General features: G+C 45.2%; 1 protein-coding gene across 1 annotated transcript in view; it reads right to left on the bottom strand.

The window, feature by feature from the left end:
* The window catches only part of PRKAR2A (protein kinase cAMP-dependent type II regulatory subunit alpha), a 49731-nt gene extending 35535 nt beyond the window's left edge, over nt 1-14196 (bottom strand). Inside the window, exon 1 of the mRNA XM_088454012.1 lies at nt 13646-14196. Within this exon, the coding sequence (XP_088310138.1) occupies nt 13646-13907 (262 nt within the window). The 5' untranslated portion in view covers nt 13908-14196. The remainder of the gene's footprint in view (nt 1-13645) is intronic.
* Between the last annotated feature and the right edge of the window lie 2652 nt (nt 14197-16848).

Raw genomic sequence — 16848 nt, 5'->3', positions numbered from 1 at the left:
TCTGCATTATTTCTAAATTCCTCAGAAGGTATTGTCTTGATATTCTCTCTTCAACATCTATATGCAAATTCGAACTCCAAAGTCTTAAAGGCTCTAGCAACAGAAGCCATAGCTACACCAGACTTCAAAGATACCGCATAGAAATACGTAATTTATTTTTAAATTAATTTTCCATTCTTTTGTCCATGGTATCTTTGAATGTTGCCCCATCCTCCAATGGGATGGTAGTTCTTGTCATCAATTCTGCAATTGCAGTATCCACTTTAGGTAACGTGCACCAATTAAGCAAATCCTGATCTTTAAAGGATACATACGTTCTACACGTTTAAAGTTACTTTGCCTTTTATCTAGGTTTTGCCATTCATTAGATACTATCTCTCCTTCATAGCTTTATGTACAGGAAAATTTCTGCCCTTTTTTTACTCTGTCTTCAAACAACACATCCCGATTATCTTTCTGTTCCCGAGTATCTTTATGATGGATGGATGGATGGATGGATGGATGGATGGATGGATAGATCTATCTATCTATCTATCTTTTAACATACTTTCAACATTGAAAGTTCTCACATCTTCACGAATCTCTCCAGACTCTCCACTGGACAAATCATCTCACACTTCCTCAAGTCCATGTTCAGAAGAGAGAATATCCTGATCATGATCAATACTTGCTTCAGACCTAGATCTTGTACACATTTGCAGACACATAAAATCCTGTTTGGACACAAACAACTTTTTCATCCAGTCCATTAACTCCTGAAACTGTTTAGGTTATTGTGAAATCACAGGTGCAGGATGTTTCTGAACACATTGGTTGTTGCAGAGAAGGTCCTGCGTCCATGCTGTGGCACGCTATGATTTTTCTGTTTGTAGATAGGAGAACAAGCATGCAGTGTACCTGCGTCCGGAGAGCAGCGCCATTTTGTATCCCATGATCCTCATCGGAGGTCACGCGCATGCACACGCAGACTACTGGTCCTGCACGCCGTCCTGCTCGTCAATCACAGGCAGCCCTGCGTACTCACGGCTGTGTGTCTCAGCCTGCCATTTCGGAGACTACCCGGACAATGCAGATGTCACCTTTCCCCCGGCAGGTGCGCTGCACACCAACCTTTAGTCGTCCCACTGGGGAAACACCCCGTCTCAGCTTTGGCGTTACAGACGCACTGGGCTAGCGATATTAGGCAAGTCCCATGCTATAGAAAATTCAACATACTTCCCTACCCTGCTCTATACTGCTATGGGGGGGTATTCAACTGTTTTCTCACACCCAATCTCCCGTCTAAAGTGACGGCGAGATATTCAAGGATTTGTGCCGGATGGCGCGAGTTAATGGGTACCTATTACTAATTGCGCCCAAAAGCCCCGGGTTTGGACGCATACAGTGGCTAAGCCATTGCAAAGTACTGGGTGCAATGTGTTTGGGTGCCCAAAAACCCGACATTTCACGAATCTCTGCTTGCCACCTCGGGAGGGTGCGAGCAGAAATGGGCACCCGCAGCACTCATGCCCATCTGCACAAACAATGGAATTGCTCACTTCAGAGACAACACAATTTAACTACCCCCAGTGAACTGTGAGAAACAGTTTTAACTAAATGACATTAGAGTAGTTCCATGTGACATATAATATCCGCATTAGGTTATAATTATTACAGGCAAGAGAACAAGAGAAAAAAAATCAGAAGAGAGAAAACACAATTTAGTAAATGTTTGCACGTAAAATACAATAAAATTGTGCACCAAAAAAAACCACTTAAATCATTTTACCATTTCACCTATTTGCAATTAGCTGGAGCTGACCAGGACCATCCCGTTGGGTAGTCTCCGCTCATTAGTCTATTATAGCATAGAGCAATGGCAGAGAGGCACAGTGGAGACACAGCCGTACCATCCTGCCATACTATCCCTAGAAGCCAAACATTAGTGAATTGTGGGGAATATAGTGCATTTATTCTTCAGTCAGCTTTACTGAAACCATAAATAGGTAAATGGGATGCGATTAAAAAAAAAATTACATGGAAATAAAAAATAAAAAAAAGGAGGCCATGGGGTAGATTTCCTAAAGCTTCTAAAAATGAAAAGTTCCCCATAGCAACCAGATTCTGCCATCGTTTTCTAGGATGCAATAGAGAAATGTTAGCTACAATCTGGTTGCTATGGGCAACACAGTCACTTTTAATTTTTAGAAGCCTTAGCAAATCCACCCCCTCAAGCCTTTGAGAGCAGAAGCTTAAGCGCACAATGTTGAAAAGCGCTATTTAAAACAGCAAACCTTGCACTTTGTTCAATAACCATGTGCTGCATTACATAATGCACATCAAGGTTAGACTGCAGCATAGTTACAGTTAAGAACTTTAGCAGATAAGAACTTGTGAATGAAATCACACTGCCACAGATGTCCTGGATCAAAAGTTGCCCATACACCGTGTGATAAAGCAGCCGATCAGACAAATTGGTACGATTTGGCAGCTCTATCGTACCGTGTATGGGCAGGATATCATACAGAGCGTGCACCCCTGGGGTCGTACATCGCACCCCCAGATCTTACTGCAGGTTCAGTTGATCTGGGGATGCGATATGCTATCCCATGCAGCGCTATGCAGGTGGGGGAGCCGGGATATCGGGCCATGGGAGTCTGTCAAGCATCTGTGACAGAACATTGCGGCGAGGCCTTTGCTTGACGCACTGCGTTGCCTTTTTCTCCTAGGCCTGATGCACTGCGTTGCCTTCTTCTGCTTGCCCCAACGCACTGCCTGTTATTGGATTTTTAAAAATTAACCAATTGAAGGATCCCAAAAACAAAAATCTAAATTTTTGTAATTTTCAAAAATCTAGCCATATGCTGGGTACACATTTAGACTATGTTCACCGTCAGAGCGCCCAATTGGTAAGTTAAACACACTTACTAATTGGCAGTTCGATATGTCTGGACTGACACCACAATTGGGCGGGCATTTAAATTTGGTTAAATTTGAGATGTTAGTGTCAACTGTCCCTGCAGCAAGTGTACACGCAGTCGACGGGTTGCCCATACACACATGCGGGTGGCTGTGCTGCAGGGCCTACCTGATGTCTGAACGATGTCGTTCACAAACATATCAGGCGTACACACTCGACGTGAAGGAACCGGCGCATTTGTGCTGCTAAATTTAAAGCACCATTCAGAAATCAGACTGGTTTTACCATATAACTGATTGCCGCTTTAAATTTTGTGACGAACTCAACAAAATCACTATTTTCTTCATTTCGTCACCTATTTACATAACCTGCCATAAAGTGGATGTTAAGGGGAACAAAAAATGTCACTGTTACAGTGCATAACCGCAGTTCCATAGAGGGGAAGCCTGCAAGCATGTCACCCCTACCTCTCTTTTTAATACCCAATCTTGTCTTATTACGGTGTTTGTTCTGAAATAAAAGAGCTGCAAAACATGCTGGCATTATAGAAATACTAATAACCCATGTAACAGGATTTCACATGGATTAGTTTCCTAGGACTTGTTTTAGAAGTAAATAGATCTGCCTGGTCAAACTAATTGGCTTCTACAGCTGAGCCTAGAGTGTAGACAGCTACTCTGCCAGTATGACATTTGGCAGACTGTATTAATGGGTGCAACTCTTCAATATTAAAAAAAAAAAGTGTTAGAAGGAGTAGTCCCAGCTGGCACCATCAACAAACTGACAAAGCCTGTAAATTTGGATTGAGAAACCAGTTGGACTGCATAAAGTGGTATGAACAGAATTAAAGCTTTGCTTTGTTTAAAATATACTAAGGTTGGGTACTGACTTGCCTTATAGCGCCCCGATTTGTCATTTCCCGGCAAAATCAGAACAACAAAGAGGGCATATCGTGCAGGGTGTATGCCCGATTGTACGCTCCCGACGGCCGTATACAGGGCTGTGAAGTATAATGAAGCCCAACACTATGGTGAAGACTCGATTGGCTGCAACGTTTTGGTATTTTAATCAAAACTTATTTTATTGTGAAACGGTCAGGATATAGGGTATACAATCGGGAAGCCGGCTGCCTTAATACCGGCAGCCTGCTTCCCGATCATCATATCCCGGTGAGGGATGAAATGCCGGGCGTCTAGATGTAGACGCCTGACATTTCCCCGACGCCGGGAGTCAGGCGCCCAGCATCCCGATCGAAGGGATGCCCTTTGGGGGGGGAGGGGGTTAGGTTTAGGGCACCAGGGGGGGGGGGGGCCTTAGGGTTAGGCACCCCCCCCGGGAGGGTTAGGCACCCTCCCGGGGGACTTTGCTTTATGCAGCGGGGAATGAGGGGGTTAGGGTTAGGCACTTGGGGGGGAGGTTCGGGTTAGGCGCCCCTAAGGAGGGTTAGGGGGTTAGGTTAGTTAGTACTTACCTATCCACGATCGGGACTTCTAGCGCTGTCGGGCTTCCGCTGCCGGGAACTCTGCTGTTGTCGGCCAGGTGCTGCCGGGAATCGAACCACCGGCCGCATACTACATCTGGTATACCTCGCGCAACTGTGGGATGGTACATCGCACCCCCAGATCTTAATGCAGGTTCGGTCGATCAGGGGATGCGATCCCATGCAGTGCTATGCGGGTGGGGGAGGCGGGAGCCAGCATATCGGGCGATTGGCCACCCAATCGCACCGTGTGTGGGGACCGCCCGATATGTCGGACCCCACATCTCTTAACATACAAATCGTGATGAAATTGTCCAAGTTGAACTGCATGTACGGACGGCCATAGATATCGTCCATGCAGGGACGCGCATCGTTGGTCGTTCTCTGCATAAAAATTAACAATATTAACCATATCATTCAGCAATAGTTATAGTCCATAAAAATCGTACGGTGTGTACGCACCATAACACTTTAATTCCACCGACCCACCACTACTTGCTACACATGAAGCCCTCCGCCACCCTCTTGCCATTACACATAAAGACCCTCAACCACCTCCATACACATTCAAACCTTGTAAAAAATATGAGCACTGTAGATTTAATATATGTAATTAAATGCCCCTCCACCCCCAGATCTGCAGCAACATCATTAATCCTGCCCACCCTCAATTGATTAATGCACACAGCAGTGACAGTTAAATATTCACCTTCACCAGTAACACAACATCTGCATAAAACTTGTGGTGACGTGGCTCCCAGGCAGCAAAATAGTCATAAGACGAGGCCTTAATCAAGTCTGAGCACTGCATTAGTAAATTAGTAGTTTGGCAGCATTCTGATTCGCTACCAACCTACCTCACTGATGAACTGTCACACTGCAGCAACTAACCACCCTGCTTTGGTCGGATGAACCGGCATTCTCCGACTTGAGTGAATATAGTCGGACTAGAAATTAATAGCTCCGCAACCAACTTCTCAGCACTATTAACATCCCAGTCAATTGAATCGCCCCCATTTATTGCTGCCATCCATTACCAATGTATTTTTGAATAAGAGTATGGAACGCAAGTCAGGATACAGTATCCAGTGTTCTCCCCAGAAAATGTTTCCAGCCGGGCGGTATCCAGAAGTAGCCGGGTGGGGGCCTTCACAATAATAAAATGTTTTATACCCTGACCTTATGATTTAAACTTGAGATAACATTTTTATATATTAATTCTCCTCTTATTAGAGGCCCAGTTGTCTGAATATGACAAGCTGCAAAGTCTGTAGGATCTGGGGGTTTTTTAATATAGCTTCCAGATACTGTCCCCACTTGCAGGCTCCCAAAGTGCCGGGTGGTGCAGCCGCAAAAAACAGCCTGGGGAGAACACTGCCCTCCCTTACCATTCCAGCCCGACAGGTCTCAGGCTGCTCCCCCACTGGCTCTCAGTCAAAAGTGCCCATTATGCAGTGCCCCCTGTAGTTTTCCCCTTTATGCATTGCCCAATGTAGTTTTACATTGCCCCCTAAAGTTTTGTTTCGCCCCTTATGCAGTGCCCCCAGACTGGCCCCTTATGCAGTGCCCCCCAGACTGGCCCCTTATGCAGTGCCCCCCAGACTGGCCCCTTATGCAGTGCCCCCCAGACTGGCCCCTTATGCAGTGCCCCCCAGACTGGCCCCTTATGCAGTGCCCCCAGACGGGTCCCAGCCCAGAACTTACCTTAATATGCTGCTAGGCGCTCCTGCTGCCACTGCCTCGCTCTGACTGGATGTAACCAAATCCAGCAGGCGCGCAAGGCAGGATCCTCACATCGCGGGTGACGTCAGGACGTCACCCGCGCAGTGTATCACTGGCAACGCTTGCCTCTGAAGCGATCGAAGGCTTCTTTAGCCTCCTGTCGCTTCAGAGGCCAGCGTTCCACAGCAGGAGGCCTGGGGAGAACACTGAGTATCTAAAGCAGATCATCTAGTTGGAACACACGTTAAATTGCCAACACAATAAATATACAGCTGAAACCCTGTTCTAATGCTACATAATATAAATTTCATCATTCTAATATGCACATTTAAAATGCAGACTTAACAGTTATCAAAAAAAAATAAAAATAAATATGGCTCTTTCCACATAAGTATAGACATAGTAATATAAATCAGTTCCAAAAGAATTGCACAACGCTCAAACAATCTTAGGGTGCATAATTATATATTATATAATTATATAGAGTGCATCCAAAAAATCTTTGCTAGTCAACACAAATGAATGTAAAATGATGGAGTGATATAGCAGCATAACAGCACTCTGCTCATATCATGCAGCGAGATCACAGAGGGAGAATGGTGCAATTCAAAATAAAAGCCCTCAGTGTCTAAGTATGGCCAAAATAGCTGAAATAAGTGTAACCTGGATGCCTGGCTCCTCTACAACAGTGGTGTCAAACTCGGGCCCTTCAGCTGCAGTGGAACTACACATCCCAGCATGCACTGCCAGAGTTTCGCTATTAGGGCATGCTAAAACTGTAGCAGGGCATGCTGGGATATGTAGTCCCACAGCATCTGGAGAGCCACTTCTCTACAAGAATCTTTATAAAGAAATAGAAAGGAAGAGATTCAGCGACACTATAGGGGTGGTTCAATTGTTTTATCTAAAGTGACAGGAGATCGGGGTGCGATATTTAATTGTTTTGGCCACCCATGCATTATCGCACCCAAAGAGACAGGGTTCAGCAGCATGAAGCTGCTAAACCTGTATAACGTCCTAATTATGATATCCAAACAGCAGTATGGGCGCCCAAAACCAGCACTTATCGCACATTTCTGCTCGCCACTTCAAGAGGGGGGGGCGGAGGCAGAGACCGTTCTACAAAATTAAGCCAAGGCCTTGGCTTAGACAGACTGGCCGAGGGCCGCGACCATCTCTCGGATGCTGCGTCTTTGGATGTAGCACTCAGATGATAGAAGCATGCAGGAGGCACCCAATTCCTACAGACCCCTCCTGCTGCATTGGAATTTTAGTTATTCATTATGGCTTCCCTTCGGCTGTGCAATACTGTACAAATCGGAAGCAGGCCCTGTGTATGGGACCTTTCTTTGAACTTCAAGATATATTACAGCAGATTTTCTTAACCTACAAATGCCCAAAACTTATCCCCAACTCCTTAGGACCCAATTAGGGGATGTTTTACAGCCATCCTTGTGCAGGGCCCTTCGGTAGTGATGTAAGTGGACCTTACAATAGTAAATAGTCAGCATGAGGAATGCTTTTGCCTATACTCACTGCATGAATCAAATCTAAAAGCAAGCTGCAGCTGTGGTCTTCCCAGCCAATAACAATGTCCATAGAACCCAGCCAGTAACAATGTCCATAGAAACAGTTAAGAAAACGTAAACTAAGTATACAGTATTAAAGCAGTTTTCGAATCTCATTTATTCCTTTGTTACAGCACAGTTTGGCAAGCATCCATGCTTATGGCTTATTACTTTGTTGAAACAATGTTGGGTGTTCTCATTTTGCTGCAGAGATGCCAAATGTACTAAAATCAGCAGAAAAATGTATCTCGGGGAAGGAATGAAACCCCCTGATCTCCTAAACTGTCCACACTCCAATGTCAGACAATCCCTAGTTACACAGTGACTCCATAGGGCTTTACATTGATCTGCTTCATCTCCAGAACTCTATGCGTGCAAGTGCTCCTAACAAACAGAAATCCTGCCAACAGTTACGTACACACTGATTTTTTCATGACCACATAGTACGACCTTGTCTTGGATGTGCTCAAGGCTCAGTTTTCATAGTTTAAATGGCACACAGACGGTATACACAGCCAGTTGGGAGTGAAGGCTGGACCAGACATGACGCCTTCAGAGGGGGGAATTCAATTGTTTTAAGCAGAGTATCAGTGGGTGCCCGACTGTGCAATTTAATTCTTGCTCCGTTTGGGAGCGAATGCCATGGGTGGACATATTTCTCCTTCCACCCTTCTGAGGTGGCGAGCAAAAATGTGTGAGAAGTCCTGGTTTTGGGAGGACACACTGCTGTTTGGGCACAGTAATCAGGACTTTAGACAAAGTGCAGCAAGCGCAAAGAAAAAAATTAAAATAAAAGAACTGAATGATACCCCGTCTGTTTAGATGGGGGGATAAGGCGTGATTGGGCACTCAAAAACAACTTACTCTACCCCAGGATACTGACATAACAAATAATGGCAAATTACACTGAACAGTTTAACCTTAAAACCTAGATATTCTTATATATTTTAATAGTGGCAGGAAGGCATGAGCTGCAAAGTGATGCTGCATGTACACAAAAGCAACAATTGTCAGCACCATTGATATGTATAAGCACATGTGTAAGCATGCGCGCACGGCATCTGTTCACGCTGCAGGGAGAGCTCTGGGCTCCCAGCGTCTCTGTGAGTGCTACACAGTGATGGAAAGGGGGCGGTCTTAAAGACAAGACCACCTTCCAATTGACCACACCTCGTCGGCTACGAGTAAAATTGCCCTGTTCACCGGCAAGCACCCTGCCTGCGCTAGTGTGCATAAAAACTGTACTGCAAACTCTCAAATGTCATTTTAATCCAAATGTCTTCATCAGATAATCCAGAAGCAGGACATTTAATATGCTACAGGAAACGGGGCCATTAAGTAGAAATGGAAACATTTAAAGTAGATAATGCACCCAAACCGCCTGTGCCAAGCACCAAAGTATTATAAACACTTTCTATTACTGCTCAGCGACGACCTAAATCTCTGTCATAGTTTTTAATAACTGAGCGTTGCCCCATCAGACAGCCTTGTTACTCCACGACCAAACTACGATGGATCCTATTACCGATACATAAGGTCTGCAAGCATTCTGTTTCTTCAGCAAGACATTACTATCAAAATGAAACAGTTTATAATAGTTCCTATAAAATAATTAAAGATTTTGATCAATCTGCTATTATACACAATCCAATTAGGAATAAGGATAATGATAAAGATGTTAAAATAACATAAAAGTTTTTTTTTTTTTTTTTTTTTTTTTTTTTTTAATCAAACATTTCAAGATGGAAAAAAGTGCACTTGCCAGATCTGGAATTTAGGAGTACAGATACTGTATCATTGGCAAATACTTGACTCTCATCCTGGACTGTAGCGTAATGTAACGTTTTCTCATAAACAAAGAAATGACATTTATAAACTGAGTCCAGGTCTGTTTTATTTATATTGAACACTTAATAAGTAAACTATGTAGGGAGCCTCAGTGAAGTATTATGGGATACAGCATGAAGTCACAAAACGAATGGCCTTTCATTATGAAGAAACAAAAATATAAAAACACAGGCCTGATTACAATAATTCCACCTAAACAATCCATATCATTTCTAGTCTCTAGAGATTCATGTCCTATAATGTGATGCCATAATGGACAGGTATAAGATAGCCACATGGTTACGCTGGCTATACACCCGAGATATGGGTCGTGTGTACACACAAGCAGGTGTGAACAATATATTTGCACAATGTATCGCATCTGCTGTGCAGCACAGCAGATGTGATATATCTGTGAAAAACATTGTTCAGAGATACATTGTGAATACACACTACCAGATGGTCAAGACGATATATATATCGTCGACTGCACGAGCGATATACAGTCCAGTATGTACCCAGCATTAGACGTTCTAAGCGATTCAATGAAACTTCAAATAACGCCCTACATTAATTTGTGATGATAAATCTCTCAAACTATTATACAATACCAGTAGTCAACAGTGAGAAAATCGATCACCGTATATTCGGATAAGACTGGTAAAGAAAACAAAATTTTAACAAAAAGTTTGGACAAGAGATTCGTCCCCAGACCATTAGTAATTACCATACACTGGCATGATTTAAACAATATCTGCAGAAGTACCGTCTGACCAATCGAACATGCCTGAAAATTACAATTTTGGGGCGTTTTGGGAGTCTGCGAATTTGCACTGAGCAATAAACGTTCAGAACAGGAGTAAAATGGGCGGATTACTGTATCTTTCGGTGTATGGCCAGTTTATGTGCGAGGGCGGGAGCACGGGGTGCCTGGTAGCTAAAACTGTGAGAATGTGTGTGGGGGCAGGGGGATGCTATATACTTGATACTATGAACTGTTGACCGGGGAGAAAGGATGAGTACAGGTTTGTTTTAGACTTAATGTAACAGCATTAACTTTCAAATCTGCATATCTGAGATAAATGTAGCTCTTATATTGCTATATAATCTATTTATTACAAAGTAACAAATACCATACGTGGTTTCACATGCATCATTTCACACACCATAAGGTGCAGACAGTCTGCAAGCTAAATGTGACTTAAGTAAACAACTACACAAACCTGCCCATGACAGGAAGAGTCCTTGCTAATATAGTGTAGCTGAATACTAAGCTACAGTGTCAACAGTGCTGCCTGGTAATGCTGGGGTTCCATTGCAACCAGGGCCTTATCAGTGTGGAGTTTATATGGGAATATAATCAGGAATTCAGTAGTGCCCCTATGCACTAGATGTCTTCCTGGAGACATAACTCAATACCTATTCCAAACAGCTGCCTACTGCCTCTGTAGTACTGCCCACCTACTAGAAGCATGGTCAGATATCAGTTTGCTGTTAAGAACTGCAGTAGTGACCTTTAGGCGTTTTTTCTACCTACGAATTTGCTCCACAGCTTCCTCATTGCCATGGAGATAGCAGAGTTTTTCCTGCACCATGAAAGATCCGAATGTAATGAGGTCAGGAAGTGCAGGGAAGATGGAAAAATGACGTGTTTAAAGCCAGAGTTCTTTCAGAGCCTTCTGAAACAAAAAGGTAGCTACAGAGACGCAATGATCAGCACTACCACCAGCCAATTTTTACAGCCATTTGCAAATATACTACTTGTGAATGAATAGGATATTTTCCTTTTGTTAGTGATACTATTAAATTGGATCCGAGATGTTGCATTTAAAATTATATTAGTTTATTCCACAATTTAAAAACTATACAATATTCCTCCATCTGATCCCCCCACCAAAAAACAAAACGCATCACCCCCATTGCCAGAAGATCATGTGGCAGTGCTTTGCAACTAGGCCTTAATTTCTCAGTGATACTGGATGATCTCAATCATAACCTCCAGGGTTCCACACCCACAAGAGGTTCCATCCCTACAAGGTTTTGCAATAGTAGTTTCAGCCCTTCGAGAGTATCCAAGCTCAGACAGCATTTACTGCAGGGTTGAAGCTTTGTAAATTTTGCAGGCATGTTAAGAGTTTACACATTGCAGTCAAATGTGTACCAGCACAGCCTGAGATATTACCTATGAAAAGCATACCCCTAGATGACCCCAAATAACCCAGTCGCTTCATGCCTGTTTGCAAATAAATGTCGAAAAATCTCACTGTCATGACCTCCTAGAGCTAAAAAACCTTTTAAAAAGAAAAAGAATGCAAAGCGTTGGGCAAGTCACAGTGTCCACACGCATACGCCAGCCTTTATCTTGAAAATGTCAAATATCCTTTTCGGTAAACTCATTAGCACCACATGTGATTTAGCTTGATGATGTGCAGGGCACGTCAGGATGCCAATCTTCAGATACTTCTCTATAGAGAGCAGAAACACTAATATTTGAGGGACTGGATGCCAGAGCATGTGGAGGAGTGCATTAAACCTCCCTCGTAACCATTTCACCAAATAAGTAGTCATATATAACGCACATGAAACAAAGCTATAAACATCTACAGATGACATGAATAATCAGGCTGCTGAATTAAGTGATAATTACAGAGGTATCGCTAATAAAATATATATATCACAAATATACTCATACATACACCACCCACCTCCCATATAATTATGCCACATAATGTAACCTTATAAGGAATAGTCACGAGGCTTAGGGCTTTGAAATATATGGTCTAACAAGCGTTACATTCCAATTAATCTGTACAATTAGGAACAGATTGCAGAAGCCAAATTGCAACAACCAAAATAGCCATATTCCAGTGCTCTGATGGAACCAATAGTCACATGCTAATGCAGTACATTGTGTGTGAGACACGGCGGTTGCATATCACTAATAGGTTGGAGTCTGGGAGCTTGGGCACCAAAACGTTTATCCTTTGCAGCATAAAGGGATACAGTTACCAGACACAGTTTCCTGGACTCATTTTACAATGGAGTCCAATGCGCCAGTCTGTATGCACCGTTCCGAGGTGACGAATTAAAGCTCCAAAAATAAACAGTACCATATAATAAATGTGGCAGACATTACAGTAATGTTAAAGTCCTACACAACTTCAACCCACAGTACACTGAGATTAAGGAACATTTACAAGGAACTATATAAGGATATTAGATTACCTTCAAGAAAGCCATCTACAAACTTGACAAGCGCATTTTCAGAAGCTGGTTACACCGGCAGTGCTGTGCCACTTACAGGTGAAACCCAATTTTTTTACTAAGACACAGGCCCTGCTTAAGTCACACGAAGCGTACGTCACAGTCCTACACATGCCCCATTTTATCTGCTACTACAATGACGCCAAATAACAGCTAAGCTATAAAAAGCTCAGTGACGCCCATTCACAACACCACACACAGCGCAGACCTGTTCCATGAATGAATAGAGCACCCACACCTAGAAGCCCACAAGCAATGGTTTATGGATCTAGCACTGGCTGGCTACAGGAGTAGGCAAAGTGCGGCAGTCCAGCTGCTGTGGAACTACACAGCCCAGCAACAATCTGGGCACACTGGGAAGTGTAGTTCCACACCCCTGGTCTAGCTCGACTCAGGGATCCTCTTTTATGGGGTAACTAGGGCAGTGCCCGTTACATGTATGTAGAAGTCTCTTTGGGTTAGCTGGATGGCAGGTCTCAGGACAAGGGTGGGCGGGTGGCAGATGGTCTGTGTCACCCCCTCCTCCAGAATGAGGCCAGGCCTCCCCATTCATAGCACCACTGACAGATGACAGGTCACGGGGGCATATGCACATATACAGAACCCTGTACTGATACCATAACCCAACACACAGGGTAACCTATACTATAATGCCCCCCACCCCTCAGTATGCAGAACTCACCCAGCTGCCAATCTGCAGTGGAACTAATGGCATAGGGACTTTACCCTTATAGTCAAAGCTCTAGGATGAGGCAACCTATAGGGGGGGGGGACTACAAGTCCAAGCACGCACTTTGAGAACCCCAGGGCGGGGTTGCAGGCCTATTTGCCCCCACACTGGGGTAGCTAAGGGGGGATATCAGGCGCCCAGCCCCTGCCTCTTACGTTCGAAGTCGGATTCATCGGAGTCCTCGTCCTCCTCCTCCCCGTTCGACTCGGTCTGCATAGGCTCCCCGTCAAAGTTGACCCCGCGGGCGTGAGGCCGGGAAGCCGCGGCGGCCCCGGCGCCATCCTGCAGCCGGTTCTCCTGCAGAGAGGTGAAGTAGTGCACGGCGAACTCCACCAAGTCCTTAGGCCTCCGGCGGAGGACCTCTACCGTGTAGCCCTGCAGCAGCTCCGTCAGGCCGGGCGGAATCTCGATGCTCATCGTCCCCCGGGGGGCTCCGTCCACTCTGGCGGGCACTCACAGCACGGCGGCACGGTGGCGTGGCCCGGGAGAGAGTCCGCACTTCCTTCCTTCCGTTCCCCGCCCCCCTCCCACCCCCCTGACACGCTGCGGCCGCTGCGGGGAGGCTGAGGCGGCTCCGGCTTCTCCTTCACCTCACACACACACACGGGACCCGGGACCGGCACACAGCGCAGCGCGCACTGATCCCTCTCTGCTCGCCGCCGCCGGGAGGAGTTGGAGCGGCCCCTGGGTGCGCGCGCAGCGAGGGGCGGGAGGCGGGAAGAAGGCGGCGTGGCACATTGGTGGAGAGGGCGGGACGCGTCACTGACGTCAGAGGCATCGCTTCCGCTGGGGATTATTTTATTATTATTATTCCCCTCAATCAGTTAGGCAGGCGCACGCTCAGCTCTTATGTGACAGGATAACGGCGGGAGAGGCGTATCAGGGGGCGGTGACTGATTTGCATAAAAGTCCCTCCCCTCTTACGCTTGTAGGCCAATCAAATTGAGACTTCCGTGAGGTTTTTTTTTTTTTTTTTTTAATACTCTTCTGACCTAAAGGATGTTAATAATAAAAGTGACCAGGCTAAGGGAGGTCATTGGTGGGTTAACAATCGATGGTACCTTTGGTGGTTGACCTCGATGGTATGAAACCATCGACTGGGAACCAGTGATGATTTTGCCCAGCAATGATCAGGCCTGCTCTATTATGCTGGGTACACACTGAGCAGTGGCGGCTGAAGGCACGGCCTAGCAGGACTGTCGCCCAGAGCGCCACAGCCTGAAGGGCGCAGCCCTGCACCCTGCGTGAATAGCCTTGGAAGTGTAGCCAGATCTCCCGCATCCTGCCCACTTCCTAGTGAAGCAGGGAAAATGGGAGATTTAATGGGAATTTGCAGGTCCGTGAGGGGGGGGCTGGGCTAAACGGCGCAATTTGCGTCATTTAGCCCTGCCCCCGGTGCTGGGCGCAGAGAAGCCTAGCACCAACCCTGAAACTGACCAATATATCGGCCATTCAATGAAATGGCTGATGTATCGTGTGTGCGTCAGCCACTATGTACAGACAATATGTCTGTGAAGAACATAGTTTATAGACATGTCGCGTCAACTGTGTGTATATATGTAACAGCCTACTAAGGTATTCTCCTTGAGGAAGTTCTTTGGAAAGTTACCCGAAACTGGGATAGGTAATTTATCCCATGATTCTAGCAATATCAGACCAATTGGTACTCAATGCCATATGTTATTGGCAATAACAGCAAACATATAAGATAGAGCAAACAGTTGCATTAACACTTTGTTTCATACAGATACATTAAAGGGTACATTATAATTTCAGAGTTCACATAGAAAACACACGTGACCCGATTAAGTTTTATTATATGGGAACCTTCTTCTTTCCCTGTCTGTATGCCTGTGAAATTAAATGAGTTTAAAACACACAGCAGGAAAACAGTATATGGTACAAACTTTATGACCTTTGCACGATATATATGTTCTACAATCCTAAATGGCTAACTTTAACTATTTAAGTCATTACAATATAACAGTTGCAGGCCCGATATTTCTTTAACGGTGGTGCACGACTGTAACTTTTGTAATCCTGAGCTCTGTTAATGTGCGCTATTTCCTTTCTCCAGGCTACACTGCTGATTATGCACACTTTACTTTCTTTTCTCCCTGAACTGTTAAGTTAAAAATAACGTTTTCCAATTTGATTGAAATGGCATAGGGTTGTTCCAGTAATAGCAATTTAGTCACTGATTCTGGATATTTCTACTAGGCTGTGCACTATAGAGCTGTACAGATGCTGTGAATGTAGAATCGATAAGTCAGAGTGTTGAACCCTTCACGTTACTAGGTGCGTCAGACAGTGCCTTGATCAGTTGTTAGTTATTAGAATAGCACACAGGCTGCTAACTGAGAACAACTACAGTCAATGTCTTATTATAGAATAGCTGATGAGGCTTATACTTCAACTTCAGGGTGGGAGCTGTAACTATACTACACTTGACCGCTGCCCCTGGACAATGAAGGGCTGGCTCGGCTCTCCTCCGGGCCGCCCCCGGCTCCGCCTACAGCAGCTGCCGTCAGTCAAGCTGCCAGGTCCTCTGGCTGGTACTCCGCAATCTCCACAGGTAAGCGCTCCGTCACCGCTCCCTTCTCCGCCACAGCGCCTCAGGAAACAACCGCAACCGTCTCTCAGGCAGTCCCTCTTATTAACTCCATCCGGGTCCTCTTGCACGCGCCGGCTTCTCTCCCGCTGGGGTCGCGTGCAGCAGTCACTGTTTAAAACGGCACTTGGCCATTTGACCAGTAACTTGCAGGGTCCCCCTCAAGAGCCGGTGGAAGAGTCCCTGCTGCTTGCCCACCATTAACAGTTTTAGGTCAGGTGGGAAAGGCCACACTCCGTGAGGGGGGAAACAGGTTACAGTCTCTGCCACAAAGTGGGGCAGGTCACTACCAGTCCTGGGCATAAATACAATATATGGTACAGCCTTATGATACCATCGTCATATATACATTAAACATATACATGCTTTATAACAACATTCAGCACCTACTGATTAAACAAGGCATCTTAGCCTACAGGGTATTCAGAGGTGGTACTCCCAGGATTCGGGGTACCACACATAGTTTACAGACATGTTGCGTCAACTGTGCAGCAAAGCCGATGCCCAATATATCTGCAAACCGTACACTTGCTGCAGAGGCCAGGTGACTGACAGCTTAACTGGGCGGGCACAGGTAAATTCCAGTTGTGATGTCAGTCACAACACATCGGGCTGATGATTGGTAAGTGTGTATGCACTTACCAATCGTCACAAAAGTAAATATCTCCTGCTTATCTTTCAGTCCAGATCTGGCCCGGTGTCCCAGTAAAATAGTATGGGGACCTAAATTCTTCAAGCTCCGAAAAT

This window comes from Taudactylus pleione, unplaced genomic scaffold, assembly GCF_031769625.1.
Source record: "Taudactylus pleione unplaced genomic scaffold, aTauple2 ptg000607l, whole genome shotgun sequence".
Classification (NCBI taxonomy): Eukaryota; Metazoa; Chordata; class Amphibia; order Anura; family Myobatrachidae; genus Taudactylus; species Taudactylus pleione.
The sequence above is the reverse complement of the archived record's forward strand: the minus strand, read 5'-3'. Positions and strand labels throughout refer to the sequence as shown.